Raw genomic sequence first — 16588 nt, forward strand, 5'->3', positions numbered from 1 at the left:
ACCACTTCTTGGCCAATGTCTAATTAACCGTTCTGGTTTGATTTTGCAAACATTGCTTAGGCCACATTAATTTTATTTGTTGAACTTTGAGTCTATTTAGTGACACATCCATAGCCACCCCATTCAAGATCTAACGGACGAAAGTGACTGTGACCTCCTCATATTGAAAGTAAATGGTCATTTGTAAACTTTAAATAGAAAACAAAATGAAAAAAGTTCCCCCACCCCCACCCCCCCCCCCCTTCCCCGGCCACCCATTCATATTCATCAGAGTTGAGATCTTATATCACCATGGATGTGCTATCCCCGCATATTTCATTAACTTGTAAAGGTTCGAAAAAAAATGTAAAGAATGTTGTAGTAGATTAAGAATTAGTGTTTACTTATTTCCCTTTCTTTTTTTCTTTGTAACAAAGTAGTCTTTGTACATTGCACGGCATTTTCTTGATTCCCGGACATACATAATGACCTCAGTGCATGTGCTCAATCTCTCAAGTTTAATGGGGAGTTTCTACTCCCTATCGCTCGTAAGCAAGTAGTTTTCTTGGGCAAGTTGTATTTGCTTGCTGGTTGCCACGAACTCATAAATGTGGAAAGGTACATACGATTGTCAAGCAAAAGAAAGTGCGCAATAGTTGCGCGGCCTGTGGGAGGAGAGAGTATCTCATGTTTAAGAAAACAAAGATAGCAACCTATATCTCATAAGCATGCTGTGCAAATTTTAATCTCAAATTCATGGCCAAAATTGTAATCTGAAGGCCATGGAGTAAACAAAAGCAGCTTTATGCCCTTTCAACATCTGAAGGCCATTCACTCTCAAACTTCTTATAAACCCATGGCCAAATATGTAATCTCAAATTCAATGCTCACCCAAAATTGGAACTCCTAAATTAAAATGTACGTTATTTTGGTGTTTTAAGACTTTGGATTTCGTGTCTAGAGTTTGCCACCTCGACAACTGTGGTACCTCAATAAAGGAGACTGTTAACAATGTTCGCACTCGGGCATTGTCCATCAAGCAGGAAAAGAAGAAACAATAGAGCCTTATGCCATTACAACAACATAAGGCCGTTCACTTTAAAGTTCTTCTAAACCCATGGGCATCTGCTATTAAATGCGGACCTATAAATGGACTCTGAATTTGCTTCATTACAACGACATTTGAACGTCACCTAACAAATGGTCGAATTCATTGGCCAAAATTAAAAAACATTCACCCGCACAATGTGCGATGCACGGCTGAACATTTTGGGTGAACAAAGGAACAAGTTGAGGAAGAGAGATTAAGGCCACATTTAAACAAAAAAAAGAAGAAGAGGGAGGGAGCATAATAACAAAATGCACAACTATTAAGCTAGCAACACGTCTTAAGATGGCCATCCTCACTCCCAACCAGAAATAGCCGAGAAAAAGGAAGAACGCATATGCTTGATAGAGCTGACATATTCTTGGTACTACGATCAGCTGCATACAGTTTTTGTGGGAAAATCTGCTGCTGTAGCAACACAGGCATACATAGTAGAAGGAAAAAAAAAAAAAACTGGGTCATTTTTCTTCAATAACAAAAAATTTCCTGCTTAAAGTAGCATCTAAGCTCCAACAGATGAATTTCCTCAAAGATTGTTACAAACAGGAAGAGTAAGCAGTAGTTACATACCTCATCCGAGGATTTAGAAAGAGAGGATATCCCGATCTTATTGCCAGAAACTGAAATCATATCTTGACCCCATATGGAGAAACCGGAGATACCATCTGAATGGCCTCTAATCACACGCAATGGAGCTGACCAGTTTCTGCAATAGAACATCTGTGTCTCATAACCTTTACCGTAGAAATGATCAAGGAGAGTTAAAATTTGAATTCTTCACAACTCCTTTTCCCCTCCAACTTTCTTTCTAAAAAATCTCTCTTGAAGAAAACAAATAGGCTCATAATTCCCAGATCATCTCTCTGCCCACATTCCATTTTCAATCTTTATCACTAAGCAAATGCAATAAAATTTTCAACCTAACTCAAAACAATTCCTAGATTCTCGCTCTCTAAATGTAGGGAAAGGAGACTCGTCTCATGTCATTCCTAAATTTCCAAATGTCTTATTTTGCATTGGCATTAATTGTTTTCAAAACAAACAATATTCATAATTTAAAATGTTAATTTGTTTAAATGAATGTTTAAGTAGGAGTTTTTTAAGAATTGTTGAAAGAGTCACATTATTTCATTGTGGCATAAATTACTTACAAATAAAATGTTAAAATAGAATACAATAGGACTCCTTTCCTAAATTTTGAAGTCTCTTATTTTAAATTGGCATGAATTATTCTCAAACAAACAAAATTCATGATTTAAATTACACACATTTTATCATGTGTTACAAATAAGACATTTCCTACGAATAGTTGAAAATTCCATCTGTTCTATCAAGCCACAAATTAGTTATAAACAAAATGGAATTAGGGCATCGTGCAATGCACGTGCATGTTGTGTTTGTGTCTTGTGTGTTTATATACACACACACACTAACTGTGCACCCATCATTCATGTGCACATCAACATGTGTATATTCGCAAGGATTCAACACAGCCCATAAGCTGTGATTCGCGCATCCTTCAAAGTATATGAGCTTGCATGCATGAACACATCCTCGAAAAATCAAAAAATTACTGTGATTTCTCATAGCTGCAAAAAGTTATCGACTAATATTTTCTTAGGTTTCATTTATTATTTGCCATACCTCCTCAGGTCCCAAATGCATATCTTTCTATCAAGGGAACTTGACACAAGTAAATGGTCTTCTGGTGCTGCCAACTGCAACAATAGGAAATTACTTATCAAGAACAGAAACAATAGAAAAGGACTGAAATGCAACGGGCAAAATATGCATGCAGTGTTTTAAGGCACGACTGAGTCCACTCGGCCTTTCCCTATTGGTGAGCAGATTGGGTGCGGTGGGGTGCCCAACTTGCTGCCCCCAATCACCGGGCACCAAAAAATAGCTAAAAAATATTTATAAAATAGAGGAAAATGGAAATAAGAATATTTTTTTCAGAAATATGTTTTTTTAGATAGTTTTAATAGTGTTTTTAAGATGATTTGGGAACTTTCTTACTGTTTCCTCTTTTTTTGTAATTTTTCTGAAATATTCAAGGTATGACTCAGTTTCTCAATAATCCATTTTTATATATTTTTTTCATCTTCTTCAGTCTTTTAAATTATTCAATAATATTCAAGGTATGACTCTTACCTCTTCATTTTTTTCTATTTTGAATTATTATATTTTTACAAATTTTTACTTTTTATTTATTTTTGACTTAACATTTTGGGGGTGTACTTAACTTGGCCGAGTTCCCCAATTAGTTGGGAAAGGCTTCGACAATGATGATGATGATCACTTAACTCAGCCGAGTTACTCACCTTGGACAAGGGCCATATACCTTGGCTGACACGAGCTTTAAAACCCTGTATGTATAGTAAATGCAACAATATTCCATTAGCTAGGAGATTTATCAGATACCTTGGTAATAAATCCATCATGGGCTCGCCAAAGAGCAACTAGATTCCCACTTCTTATATCAAGCAGCCTACAATGACCTGAACTGAACCCAGCTGCTATCCAAGATGATGATGATGATGATGTCCCAGCTTGCCACTTATCAGACCCACAATAACAAATAGAAGACACAATAGATGCAAAGGAGGATTCAAATGCTTCACACTTCCATAGGTGCAGCTTACGATCTTGAGCAACATCGATAAACCTGAAAAGTATATAAATGATTTGAGAACTTATCCCTGGAAAATAAAAGGCCCAAAGAAACATGGCAAAATTCCTCTGTCAACTCTGCCTTGAAGTGCATGTCTTAGCCAGACTAAGACACAGTATATGGAATGTAAGTTTAGTAATAATAGGAGTAACGACGAGGAAGTAGTTAAGATGGATGACCAGGAAGTACAAAAAAGACCGCATTTTCGATATCTAGGGTCGATAATCCAGGAAAATGGAGAAATTGAGGTAAATGTTGCACACAAAATTAGAGCTGGGTAGGTTAAGCAGAGATGTGCAACTGGAATTTTATGTGATCGGCATATACCAAGGGCAAGTTCTATAGGATAACTGTGAGACCAGTTTTGCTCTATGGGGCTGAATGTTGGGCGGACAAAAAATAACATACCCATAGAATGAGTGTAGCGGAGATGAGGATATTGGGATGGATGAGTGGCAAGACAAGAAGAGATATAATTCGAAATAAATCCATTCGGGAGAGTTTAGGTGGAGCACCAATAGGCGATAAGATGAGAGAGAGTAGACTTAGGTAAGCTGGCCATGTGTAGTGCCGACTAAATACAACACCTGTTAAGAGGTGCAAGTTAGTTCAAGTGGAAGGACATAAAAGGGCAAGGGGTAGGCCCAAAAGGATGTGGTTGGAAGTAGTTCGAAAATATTTGGGGACTTCTGGCCTCACTGAGGGTATGACCTTTAATAGAGTAGAATGGCTGACCACTATTTGTGTAGCCGACCCTAATTAATTGAGAAAAGGCTATGATGATGATGAATATGGGTACAATGATAAATACTTCATCTCACATGAGGGATTTGATAATTTGCCTCCCCCAAAACAAGAGAGAGAGAGAGGGATCCATAATAATCCAACCATGTTTTCATATTGAAAAATACAAAAAATTAAGAGATTAGCATGATAGGGAAGATTATAAAAATTTAAGCGTACAGTTCAAATTGTTGAAATTTGAAAGTATATCATCACCATATTGATGAATTACAAAGCAAAAGTTCAACATTAATTCATGGGGACTTTAAATACCTTGTAGCAATAGAGGAGGTTCCTAAAAGATGAGAGGCAAGAGACAGACAGTTCCATACTGACATACATTTGAAGAATTTGTATTAACATGCCACAAACTTCTGGAAGAGTTCCACTCAAGGCAGTAAAAATCTGCTGCTAATCTCCTAATCTTTTGTACGTTGTGCTGCTGCTGGTCGTCCACACTTTTTTTTCTTTTTTTTTTTTAATATGTTGACATTGGTCAACCACACAATTGGACTACCACTTTTGCTTTAGTAACAATACAACCGACCTACAAAGTTTACTGGCTTTAGTCAGGCCCACAATCATAACAGCTAAGCTACTTTGATATTTTCGTTATCATCTCCTAGAAAAAAAACCAAGTTTGTGGGGGTTTGAACATTTTTTCTCTTCTTGATCATTTCAAATGTATTATTTTTCATTAGTACATATTCTGGTGAAGAAAATTGGCATCAGCAGAAGACAGTAATATTTGCTTTCTTTGGTAAATGAACATGCTACCATTTCTATTACTCTTTTTACCAACCTAAATCACAACCACCCCACGCAAGCTGTCTTCAGCATAAGATCTCATTCAGGCCCGCGAGCTCATAAATGTCACAATCATAGTCATTCACAAAACCAAACTGGTTTTGACCATATTATAAGATCTATGAGATCCTGCAGCCATTCCAAAAGTTATACTCACGGTTCATCACTAAGAGAAAATCAGAAGTATCATGTGTCTTATTCCTCGTAACCAGAAAAGCTAATATGTCACCTTGTTCAGTGACGACTAACTACTGGAATTGAAAGATGGTCAAGAAATGCTAATAAGAACTTACTTTACCCACATTGGATTAAATTCCATATTTATCATTATTGAAAACTTGGTCAATCGAAAGCATGACATATGTTTAGATTAAAGACAAGAAGAGGAAAAGGATAACATGGCACAGAATTTTGTTCAGATAACCATGAACACGTATTAGATGAGAAAGCACTTCACCTTAGTGATCCGCAACCGGTGCCAGCTACAAGCATATCATCAGATTCCAAGTAATGCATGCATGTGTACAAGGTCCCATTAAAAGCATTAGATAAGATTCCTCCTGATAGTGGAGCAGCATTAATTCCAGTCCCGTGCTCAGTATTCACCTTTGATACAGTAGATGAGAAACTTGAATGAGAGGAAACTGTTGAAAGTTCAAGTTCTGAGAATACTTTAATGAGCTTTGAATTCTGACTATTCCAGATGTGTATTGTCCCATCACAAGAAGCCACCCTTTGACTAGCAGATAATATACAAATTCCATTGACAATCTGACATTGCACAGATGTAATATCTCAACCACATGAGCAATGAAATGCATAGAGACCAACGACAAGTGCATCAATTTTAGGAATATGATCTCCATTAAGAAGCAGAAGGCATATACATAATAACTTTTTGCATGCAAACAGCAGAAATGCCATATTTAGGTGCATTCGATGTTTATCTGATGAGAATGCTTATTTCAAAACCTAGCACAAGTGACTAATAACAACTTAGACTTTTTGCATGATGTTCGTATATCACGCAATGGCAGGAAAAAGCCAATCAATAGCCTAACTTTATTGCATCATCCAAAGAAAAATAATATAGAAACATGTAGAATATAATGTGCAAAGATAGATCTAAGAAATATAAGACAAGATCAAAACAATAACAGGAATCATTTAATGACGACCATCTATTGTTGAATCAAATGAGTCCAATTGCCAAATACAAGTAAATGTGAACATATGATACATAGGAATTAAACTATTTGATCAGAGTTGGGGCTCAAACGTAGCGGTGTAGATTCAGAGACTACCATCTACTGGCCTAGAAATAGCTATATGTTTCACATATAAGTGTGTGCTAAAGATATCTGGAAGAAAGTATGACGCATCAAATCGAATAAACTAGAGAAAACACACAATCCAAGAACAAATTCACTCAAGATTGCATAAAAATCAAAAGCTTTTTACTAAAAGGCTTTAGGAAGAGTTCCAAGCGCTCGTAGCAACTTGTTCCATTTATATCCAATCTTTATACAAAGAAAAGATCCCCTATCGCCCAGGACATGTCCAAAACCCTTACCCTCGGTATAAGGTACTACAGTTGAGGGTTTATTATAGGTCATCCTCTATTGAGGTCAAAAAGATGTGGGTCATCCTTTTCAGATCGCACGGCGGCAGCACTCTTTTAGGGCATCAAAATCAAAATAGCACAACAAAAGTGTGGTCAACTCATAAATCACAAATTGTGGCTCTGGTTTTAGTGCGTAATGAAATAGATGTGGAGAAAGCTTCTAAATGCCGGAAAATTGGGCTTTAAGTTTCCTACTCAATTTTCAAATTAATTTCAAGGATAGTCAAATTTGACAAGATTCTATCAATTCTTTATTATATGGATGAAGGAAAAATTATCCTTATTTTTTATTTTTATTTAATTTCAAATCATGTATATTATAGTTTTCGTTTTAGGGTTTTTAATTTTTTTAGGAATTCTATGGTTTTTATATTTTTTATTCATTTCATGAGTACTATTCACAAATACTATAATGAGTATTGTTCACGGGTATTGTTAACAGGGGTAAAACTGTCATTACGAATTTTAAATTAAGTTAAGATATATAGGTCAATGTATTATTTGTTTGGACACTTTTTGTAATTGAAACATTAAGTTATAACATAGTAGATGAGTCTGGGGCCTTAAGGGAGTCATATTCCACATGAATTCTAGAAATTGAGAAAAAATAAAAGCTTAGGCTTTGGAACCCTAGCTTGGGGTATGGAGAATACATCCTAGGTTTCTTCTAATGGTGCTTGTGTTTGGATTTGTTACTTGCTAAGTTTACTGTTACCTCAAATTCTCTTGCATCATATACAAACCAGGATAAATTTCTTTGGGATTTCTTCTTACCGAAAAAAATATTTTGAGCCAACAGATAAGAAGAAGGTTGAAGGATGTGATTTTGATGCTATACTCATCTTAGCACTCTTCAAAACTCAAAGACAAGTTTTTCCAACTAGGGGAGAATGATGCAAGACAAATTATTCTTATTTTTAATTTTTATTCAATTTTAAAGAATGTATATTTTGATTTTAGTTTTAGGGATTTATTTTTAGGGTTTTTAAGTTTTCTTTTGAAATTGTAGGGTTCTTTTATATTTTTACGTATTATTCGCGGTTACTATTCATGAGTTGTAGAAATTAAAAAAGAAAGAAAAGCTTAGAGCCTATTTTTTCAAATGGAAAAAGTTTATATAAGTGCGAGGCTCTAAACAATCAAATTAGGGCGCACCTCAAAAATTTCAATAAAAGAGGTTGTTATGATGCCCAAGTATCCTCAAATTGATTATTTCGACCTCAAGATGAATGGACATGAGAAAAAAATAGATTTCAAGTTTTGGAAATAGTACATCTCGTAATGCATTTTTGAATTGTCAAGTTTCAAGGTTTTCAAGTTTGCATAGATCTGCTCGATTTACACTATTTTTGAAGCTTTAAATTTTATAATTAGAGATAAAAATATATTTTAAGGCTATCACAAAGATTTTCGATATTGAAACCACATTTCTTGACACTATTTGAAGGTGCTCTTTACTTTAATTGTTTAGAGCCTCGGTCCTATACAAACCACATCCTTTTCAAATCTCCCTGCATCATTGTCCCATGTCAAGTTTTATGGAAGTACAAGAAGCAACCTACAATGTGACCATTGCATGGAGAGAAAAATTGCACAAGTATATTCGACACATAATAGGCAAACAGCACCCATAAATTAATAGAGTATGAGAAGTTGAGACCATCATAATCAGAAGAAACAAACCTCCTCGTGGCCAAAATAACCTGAAATACTGTCTATTTCTGGTAATTCCCACTTTCGAACAATACCTTTGAATCCAGTACCAACCCCTCCAGAATAAACTGTACATTCGTCGCCATCAACAGCAAGTGCTCTCAAAGTTCCAGCATGTGCACGAACAGAGTGAAGCACAGACGCTTTAATCTTCCAAGGAAGTTCATCTTTTAGGTTACCAGCTCTATTGGCAAAATCAGAACCTTCCCAAATATCAGTTGAACCAGGGAACCAAAACCAGGGTTCACGTTTGTGGGAACTAGTCAATACTTCAGGACCCCCAACAGATTGCAGATCCTCTAGTTGTTTATGATTCAATGAGTTCTTGCCAGTTCTCATCAGCTGAGACTGTGGAATAGACCATCCAACGCCATTAAGCAACAACTTGGCTGGATTATATTCAGATGGTGGAATATTGCTGAGAAGAGGCCTTTGTGCATACAAATTCTTTAAACCTGTACCGCATGTCTCTCCTGCATGTTCCCACTGAATCACATATACAATCAGATAAAAACCATATTTGAATAAAGTAATAAAAAACTGAACCTTAATGGGGCCAATTGACATAGAGATTCATTCATCAATCAAATACAACCTAGTTGAATACAGTTAATCATACCTTCCAACTATAATGCCGAGAAAGAAATTGCTCAAGAAGCAACCATGTGGTACAGCACTGACGAAGCTTCTCTATGCCAAGCAGAGATGCTAATGGAGGATACAATAACAACCTGCCAACATCAGAACAAGCCTCATGAAGTAATGAATGTTGGTCGCTGGAGTTAGATACAAAGGGAGACTGAAAATTGCAGTTACACAGTGGCACCAATCACTTATTCATTTATATCTCACAAAATACAAATCGTTTTTGAGCTAAAATTTTGTTTACATAAACAAGACTTAATGCCCTTCTAGCGATCAAAGTTTCACTGAACTCTGATGTACCATTGTCAAGAAACAACTCGCCTAAGTTCCTGTTTTCTGCTGCCTGTAAAACAGTAACACAGAAAATAGCTCCAAGTTTTAGAGTGAGAAACTAGCACTCTATACTATTGGACAGCCCAAAATCGTTTAGGTCTCAAGCCCACACGGAGGGAGATTTGAGGCAGGGTATCTAGACTTAGGTCAATTCTCTCTCTATCTCTATCTAGTGTTTAATTGAGTATGGTGAACGAGTCCCTGGAGCAAACCCTAAGATACAACCATCTTAGGCCTAAGGACTTAAGCTATAAATTGGGCTCACCGCACCACTATATTGTTGTGAATAACTAAATTTATGTTTATATCCTCTATTATTTAAATCCCTAAGGATTTATTTGACTTTTCCCTTATCTAAGGGCAGTTTCGTTCTTTAAACCTTTTATTATTAATACAAAAGAATATATGAGCGGGGTGTCTAGAGGACAACATCACGACCCCTCTCCTTCTTCCTCCTCACTTGACTCTCTTTCTCTCTCTCTCTCTCTCTCTCTCTCTCTCTAACTTTCTTTATAGATCTTAACCTCTCTTATACTCTTTCATCACTTGCATATTAGTTTGTTGTATTTCAATGTAGTATCAGAGCAGGAAGTTTCAGGATATGTATATGAAACCTAATAATGTGGCCATGCGAAGGTATTAAAAAACACTAATATTTTGGCTCCTTTCTATTCGTGAACTTTTTATGTGTGGTTCAAAAAACTTGATGTGAAAAATTATGGTGACTTAAAACCTAGATCTGGTATGTGTGGATCGAAAACTCAGATCTAAAGAATTGGTATTGTGCATGAAATCCTAATTTCATGGTTACTTTCTACCTAGGTCGAGTTTATGATGTTGAACTGAAAACCCTAGAGCTGGTTGGGACATTTGGTGCTCAAATTTGGTTGCTGGACTCCTATAATACATCGAAACCTTGGTCATAAGTTGTAAGACTCATTTTATCAATATCTATTGCATGGATGGTCGTGAATGTCTGTGTGGAGTGAAGTAGAGCTGATTGTGTCAAACAGCATCAGTCAAGTGGCTGTTTGTGTTAATCAATGAGCATTTTCCGGTGTGTATTGGTTGTTTAGCGGTTGATATGTCCAATATCAGTGACTCAAAACACTCTTCTACCACATGTACACATCAGGTGAAACCTATCACATGAGAATGCATGGAGAAAACCCTAGACTACAGACTACAACTGTTAAAAAAAGAAAAATCCTTGATGGGACAAATCATTTGGAATGGTCACAGTCTACTATATCGTTTATTGGTGGAAGAGGGAAGTCGAGATATCCATGGAAACTTATTGAACCTGAAGAAACATATCCCTTGCATGAGAAGTGGGAGACTGAAAATTTGACAGTATTGTCTTAGTTGTTTCACTCAATGCTATATTCAATTAACAGGGTTTCTTGTTTCTTTGGACTGTGGGAGAGACCTTGGATTAGTACATCAAGTAAGAATATGTCCTGAGTATACCAACTATGGTAAAAGATATCCCATCCTCGATAGGGGGGAGTTGTCTAGTATATTTTTCTTTATTTTGCAACCTATGAAAGGAGTTCAATCATTATCATATGTTTAAACCAGCCTGTAAGCAAGATGGGGTAACTACAAGGAGTTTGTAGAACAAAATCATATCTTTAAAGTTTCTGGCTAGATTGAACCCCAAGTTTGAGTTACCTAGGGTTCAAATCCTCAGTCGGGATTATCTTGCATCTCTCAATTACATATATTCCTCTATCTAGAGTGAGGAAAATAAAAAAAGTATCATGCTGCATACACAACCAATGGATTATTAAGCCCTTATCTCTATCTCATTACCTCCTATGAACAATAAGAGGGGTGGATCTCAAAGATTTGGAAAATGGGGCAATAAAAGTAAACCGAAGTGTGATCAATGTGATAGGATTGGCTACATTAAAGAGAATTGTTGGGTTTTAGTTGGTCAACTAGCAAAATTCAATCATGCCAGAGTGCACAAAATGCTTAATTCACTGGTTGTTCAACACTGTTGGTACAGATCAAACACATGCCAATGTAGTTACTCCCTTATCTTATGCCCAAGAGGAGATGATATCAGTTCCTAACAAGGAAACTAGAAGGCTTCGTTGGTTTTTTGCACGGTTAGATGGCTCATCTACTCCTCTACATCATCCTTTGCCTGCTCAGATATTCATGCTTCTACTAATCATGTTTTTCTTTATTCGTCTGGACAGTCCTGGATCATTGATTCGGCAGCTCTAGATCACATGACTGGTATATCTCCCTTTTTTCCTTCTTAATCTTTTTGTTCTGATAGAAACAAAGTTAGAATTGCTGATGGATCATTTTATCCATTGCTGGAAAAAGGACAGTAAATATTTCTCCTCAATTGTCATGTCATCAGTTCTGCATGTTCCTAGCTTTGCTACAAACTTAATATTAGTCAATAGCATTACCGAGAATCTAATTGTAGTGTAACCTTCTTTCCTTCCCATTATGTTTTTCACGACTTGGATAAGAAGAAGACAATTAGCAACAATAGTCATGAGGCTAGTGGTCACTATAATTTTTACTTGCATACTACTACTCCTCAAGCCCTTCAGTCCAGCATTAATGTTAATAAAGACCGGATTTAGCAGTGGCATCTCTGACTTGGTCATATGTCTTTTCAGTCATTGAAAATTTTATTTCCCAAGTTTTTTACTTCTACTAGTGTGTCAAAGATTTATTATGAAGTTTCAAAATATTGTATAAACTCGTTTATACTCAGCAATAACAAAAGAATTGGTCTTTTTTCTATTGTCCATCCTAATGCATGAGGTCCATCTCCTATTACTTTTATTTTTGGTTATCGGTATTTTGTTTCTTTTATGGATGATTACTCCCGGTGTATATGGATCTATCTTACAAAGACCAAAGATGAAGTTCCTAACATCCTCAAGGTCTAAAATAAGATGCTCCACGCAGTTTTATACTATCGTTAGGGTATTTAGGTCTGATCAAGTGGAGAGTACTGCAATCAATAGTTGTTGTCCTATCTAAAAGAATAAGGCATAGAACATTAGAATTCTTGATTATATACCCCACAACAACATGTGCTAGCTGAAAGAAAGACCATACACTGCTTGGAAGTTAGATGTGCTCTTCTCTTGGGGATAAATGTACCCAAGAAGTCCTGGTCAAAAGTTAAGCTTATTGCATCCTATCTCATCAATCAGACGCCTTTTCACGTTCTAGATTTCTAGAATCTAGACTACAAATCTGCCTATAACCTTCTCCATTCTTAATGTCCACATTTTAAGGTTTCTCCTAAAGTCTTTGGTCGAGTTTGCTTCACTCATCATCTTGGTCTGAATCATAAAACTTGGGCCCCAAATTTGTGAAATGTATATTTTTTAGTTATCCGTCCTCTCAAAAGGATTACAAATGCTATGATCCAGTGTTAGAGAAGAGCCACGTCCAATGATCCTCGCATGGCTTCTGCAGGAGAATCTAGCCATGGGGATGGATCCCCTCTTGGCTGGAAAGCCCCTGATCTGAGTTCTCTTGGTGATGATGCTGATCGTGAGGAGGCTAATGGGGTCTCTACTGTTTTTCGTCTTCATGATATCGAGGATGTTGATGCTTCTGGAATTAGAAATAATGTTCTACATATTGATGGCAGTGAAGGTGAATCTTGCAGTTTATTGGAGGAGGTTGCTGCTGATTCCTTTAATGAGGCTGTTAAAGTTGATAAACCTTGTGTTGTTGCTGCTGCTGGTTCGTTTATTGAAGCTGTTATAGTTGATAAACCTTGTGTTGTTGCTGCTGCTGGTTTTGGTGAGAAAGATCTACATAATAAGAAGAATGGAGGGACAACTATTGATGGCGGTGATGGTGATCGAGAAGAACACAGATCTGGCTATGGGGGTAATTTCTCATACGTTGATGATGCCGCTGTGCTTTCTTCTCTTGCAGGTGTTATTGCTGTGGGCGATGAGAAAGATGACAGCAAAAATATCAGTTCTATGGTTGCTCAAGGTGTTAATGGTGAGAGGATCAATATTGTTATTGGTGATATATCTGGCAGCCACGTTAGTGTATTGAAGGGTAAAGGTATAGTGGGTGTTGGCGATGATCATGGTGCTGGATCCACTGCTGATTTGCATGCTTCTGTCACTGGGGATGTTGCTGGTTCTGCAGATGCCTGGAACAATATTGGATCTCGTGAGAAGGCTGTTGTTCATAATGGGATGTGTGATACCAGTTCTCATGTTCAAGTTGTTAAGCTGGTGCTGAAAGTTTCAATGTTATGGCTGGAAAATCTGCAGTTGGTGTTCCCATTAGTAGCGCTGATCTTGATCGAGTAAATAAAGATCCTTGACAGTAGTGTGGAGTTTCCTAGGTTGGATACTGCAAAAAAAATTCTAGGGAAGCCACTAAACCCCAAATCAGCATCACATACTGCTATAGATTTAAATTGCTGGAATAAAGGCAAATCTTCGCATTTGCTCTTTGGAGAGAAGGGGATGCAAACTGGTGTTTTCTATTCTGAAGACATTGGAACAACCTCTACTGACGTTGTAGATGGTAAATGCTTCATTGAAATCGAATTTAACATTGTGGACGCCAGCTTGGGTAGATGGAAAAATTGCCTTCTTGGTTACTTTCTTGGAAGAAGGCCGGAATGGTCTTATATGAAAACCATGCTTAAAACGATGTGGAGGCTCAAGAATGATTTGGAAATCCTCTCTTTAAATGACGGTTTTCTTGTTTTTCGTTTTGGGAGTAAGGGAAAAATGGAGGTTGTTGGAACGGGTGATCCATGGTTTGTTAATAAGAAATGTCTAGTTCTACAAGATTGGCATCCAACTGTAACTCCCTCAAGGAAGACAAGACAACAGGTACCAGTATGGATCAAGCTTCATGGTCTTCCAATGGTGTTCTGGGAACCGGAATTTCTTTATCGAATTTCTTTGTCAGTTGGGAAGCCTATTTTCATGGACAAACCGACCAAGTTGAAGATGCGGACGGAACCAAGAGTGTGTGGCTTTGAATTTAGAGAAGCCTCATTTGAGTGAAGTTTGGTTTGATGTCAAAGGAATACACCATAGACAACTGATTGTCTATGAATTTATTCCAATTTTGTTTTCGTCTTGCAAGTGAATGTGACATTTCAGACATACGCAAAGCACCCTTGTCTTGGAAATCTCAGACATCTCATAATGATGGGACTTATAAAACACAGAATGGTCCAAATGGTGGCCCTGTTAAGCTTACTTCTGGTGAGGAATGTTTGTGTGTCATGAGGGGCAGAAAACAACTTATATATAAGAAGAAAGTGGTGGAAAAGATAGAGAATGCATTTCAAGCCTTGGAGAAAATTAATGATGATGGAGATCTGATGACCAATGAAGCTCATTCTACAAGCATAAAAGAGGGATTGCCTGAAACAGCAGCCACGGTTGCAGTGGGTATGGATCCTAATGCATGTGAGCCTGCTATGCCTCATTAAGGGGACGTTGATGATGTCTCTTCTGATGACATATCTCTGATTTGCTCTGCATTGTAAATTCACCGCCTTCCAGACCTCTTGCAGAGGTTGTAGAGGATTCCTCTTCCATTGCTATTGAGGCATCCTCTACCACTGCTATTGTTGAGGCGTCCTTTTCTATTGATATTGATGAGGAACCAGTGTCTTTTCCTACACCTGCTGCAGTCCCAAATCAGCAAGGTGCTAATATCCAACTCACTCGTGGAGAAAATCTCTGTAAAGGGTGTCACTGATAAATCTATAGCATCACATGGTGAGAAGGAGGACAGTGTGCGAGCATTACATGGTCTCTAGGAGAAGAGCTTGGGCAAGAAGCCTATGCAGCTGAAATCAGCTTTTGGAGGGGCTAAATCATTAGATGGGGTGTTGCGTGATCTTATGAAGTCAAAACCTTTTTTTGTTGTGAGTGGTCGTTACAACACTAGGAAAGCTTAGAGAACTATCAAGGATGTAGCATAAGCTAGTGAAGTAATGCTAATGCTAGCTCAGCAGGTAACCCATGATAATCTGAGTCGTGACCCTTCCAATGAGTCCCTTATGATGGAGGAGAAAGAGTGTTCCAGTAATTTACAACAATTGTTGCATGAGGAAAGTATGTGGACACAACAATTTACAACAATTGTTGCATGAGGAAAGTATGTGGTCACATGATGGTGATTCCAACACAAAATTATTTTATCTTTTGACTGTTGTTAGGAGCAATGACAATATCACTTTACTAAAAGACCAAAATGGGATTCTTATTACCAATGAAGAGCAAATTGAGGATCATATGATCGGGTTTTTTGAGGATCTTTTAGCAAAAGAGAGTGATATTGATTTGCACTTGATGGATCATTTTCCACCTCCTTGTCAGCTTAACCCAAATCAGCAAAGGCAACTTATTGAGAATGTTTCCTTTTGAGGAGATTAAAGCATGTATATGGGCTATGAACAATGAGGGTGCCCCTGGTCCAAATGGTTTCACGATGGAGTTCTACAAGTTCAGTTGGGACGTGATCAAGAAAGAATTATTTGCAACCCTACAAGACTTCTTTAAGAGAGGTAAGTTTCTCAAATAAATTAACTCCATTTTTATTTGCCCTATCCCCAAAGTTAACTCCCCAAGTGTTATGAAGGATTTTCGGTCGATTGGTTCATGCAATGTTCTTTACAAGATTATTAGCAAACTCATTTCAAATCGTTTAAAGGTGGTCTTGGATTCCCTTATAGATCCTAGACGAGCAGCATTTCTAAAGGGTAGGCTAATCATTGACAATATTCTGATGTCAAACGAACTTATCTCTCTATGTCATAAGCATTATGTGAAACTCAAAATGTGCTTGCAATTAGATCTAAGCAGTGCTTATGACCGAGTGTCTTGGGAATTTATTCTTGTAAGACTTCAGTCTTTCGGTTTTCCTGCATTGTTTA

At 37.2% G+C, this 16588-nt stretch overlaps 1 protein-coding gene across 31 annotated transcripts in view; it reads right to left on the minus strand.

The window, feature by feature from the left end:
• Positions 1-1131: 1131 nt before the first annotated feature.
• The window catches only part of LOC18430023 (protein serine/threonine kinase), a 31793-nt gene continuing 16336 nt past the window's right edge, over positions 1132-16588 (minus strand). For 7 of the 31 annotated variants that reach the window (XM_088859787.1, XM_020664793.2, XM_088859786.1 and 4 more), the window contains 7 exons: positions 9308-9419; positions 8659-9174; positions 5809-6122; positions 3512-3755; positions 2732-2805; positions 1658-1793; positions 1132-1495 (listed from right to left, as the gene is read on the minus strand). In XM_088859787.1, the coding sequence (XP_088715913.1) occupies positions 1355-1495; positions 1658-1793; positions 2732-2805; positions 3512-3755; positions 5809-6122; positions 8659-9174; positions 9308-9419 (1537 nt within the window). In that variant the 3' untranslated portion in view covers positions 1132-1354. Of the gene's footprint in view, positions 1496-1657; positions 1794-2731; positions 2806-3511; positions 3756-5808; positions 6123-8658; positions 9175-9307; positions 9420-16588 lie in introns of those variants that run through there. The other 24 variants (XM_020664794.2, XM_088859788.1, XM_088859790.1 and 21 more) reach the window with 13 other exon arrangements.

The sequence above is a fragment of the Amborella trichopoda genome, chromosome 2 (assembly GCF_054954075.1).
Source record: "Amborella trichopoda isolate Santa Cruz 75 chromosome 2, AtrichopodaSantaCruz75HAP2 v2.0, whole genome shotgun sequence".
Taxonomy (NCBI): domain Eukaryota; kingdom Viridiplantae; phylum Streptophyta; class Magnoliopsida; order Amborellales; family Amborellaceae; genus Amborella; species Amborella trichopoda.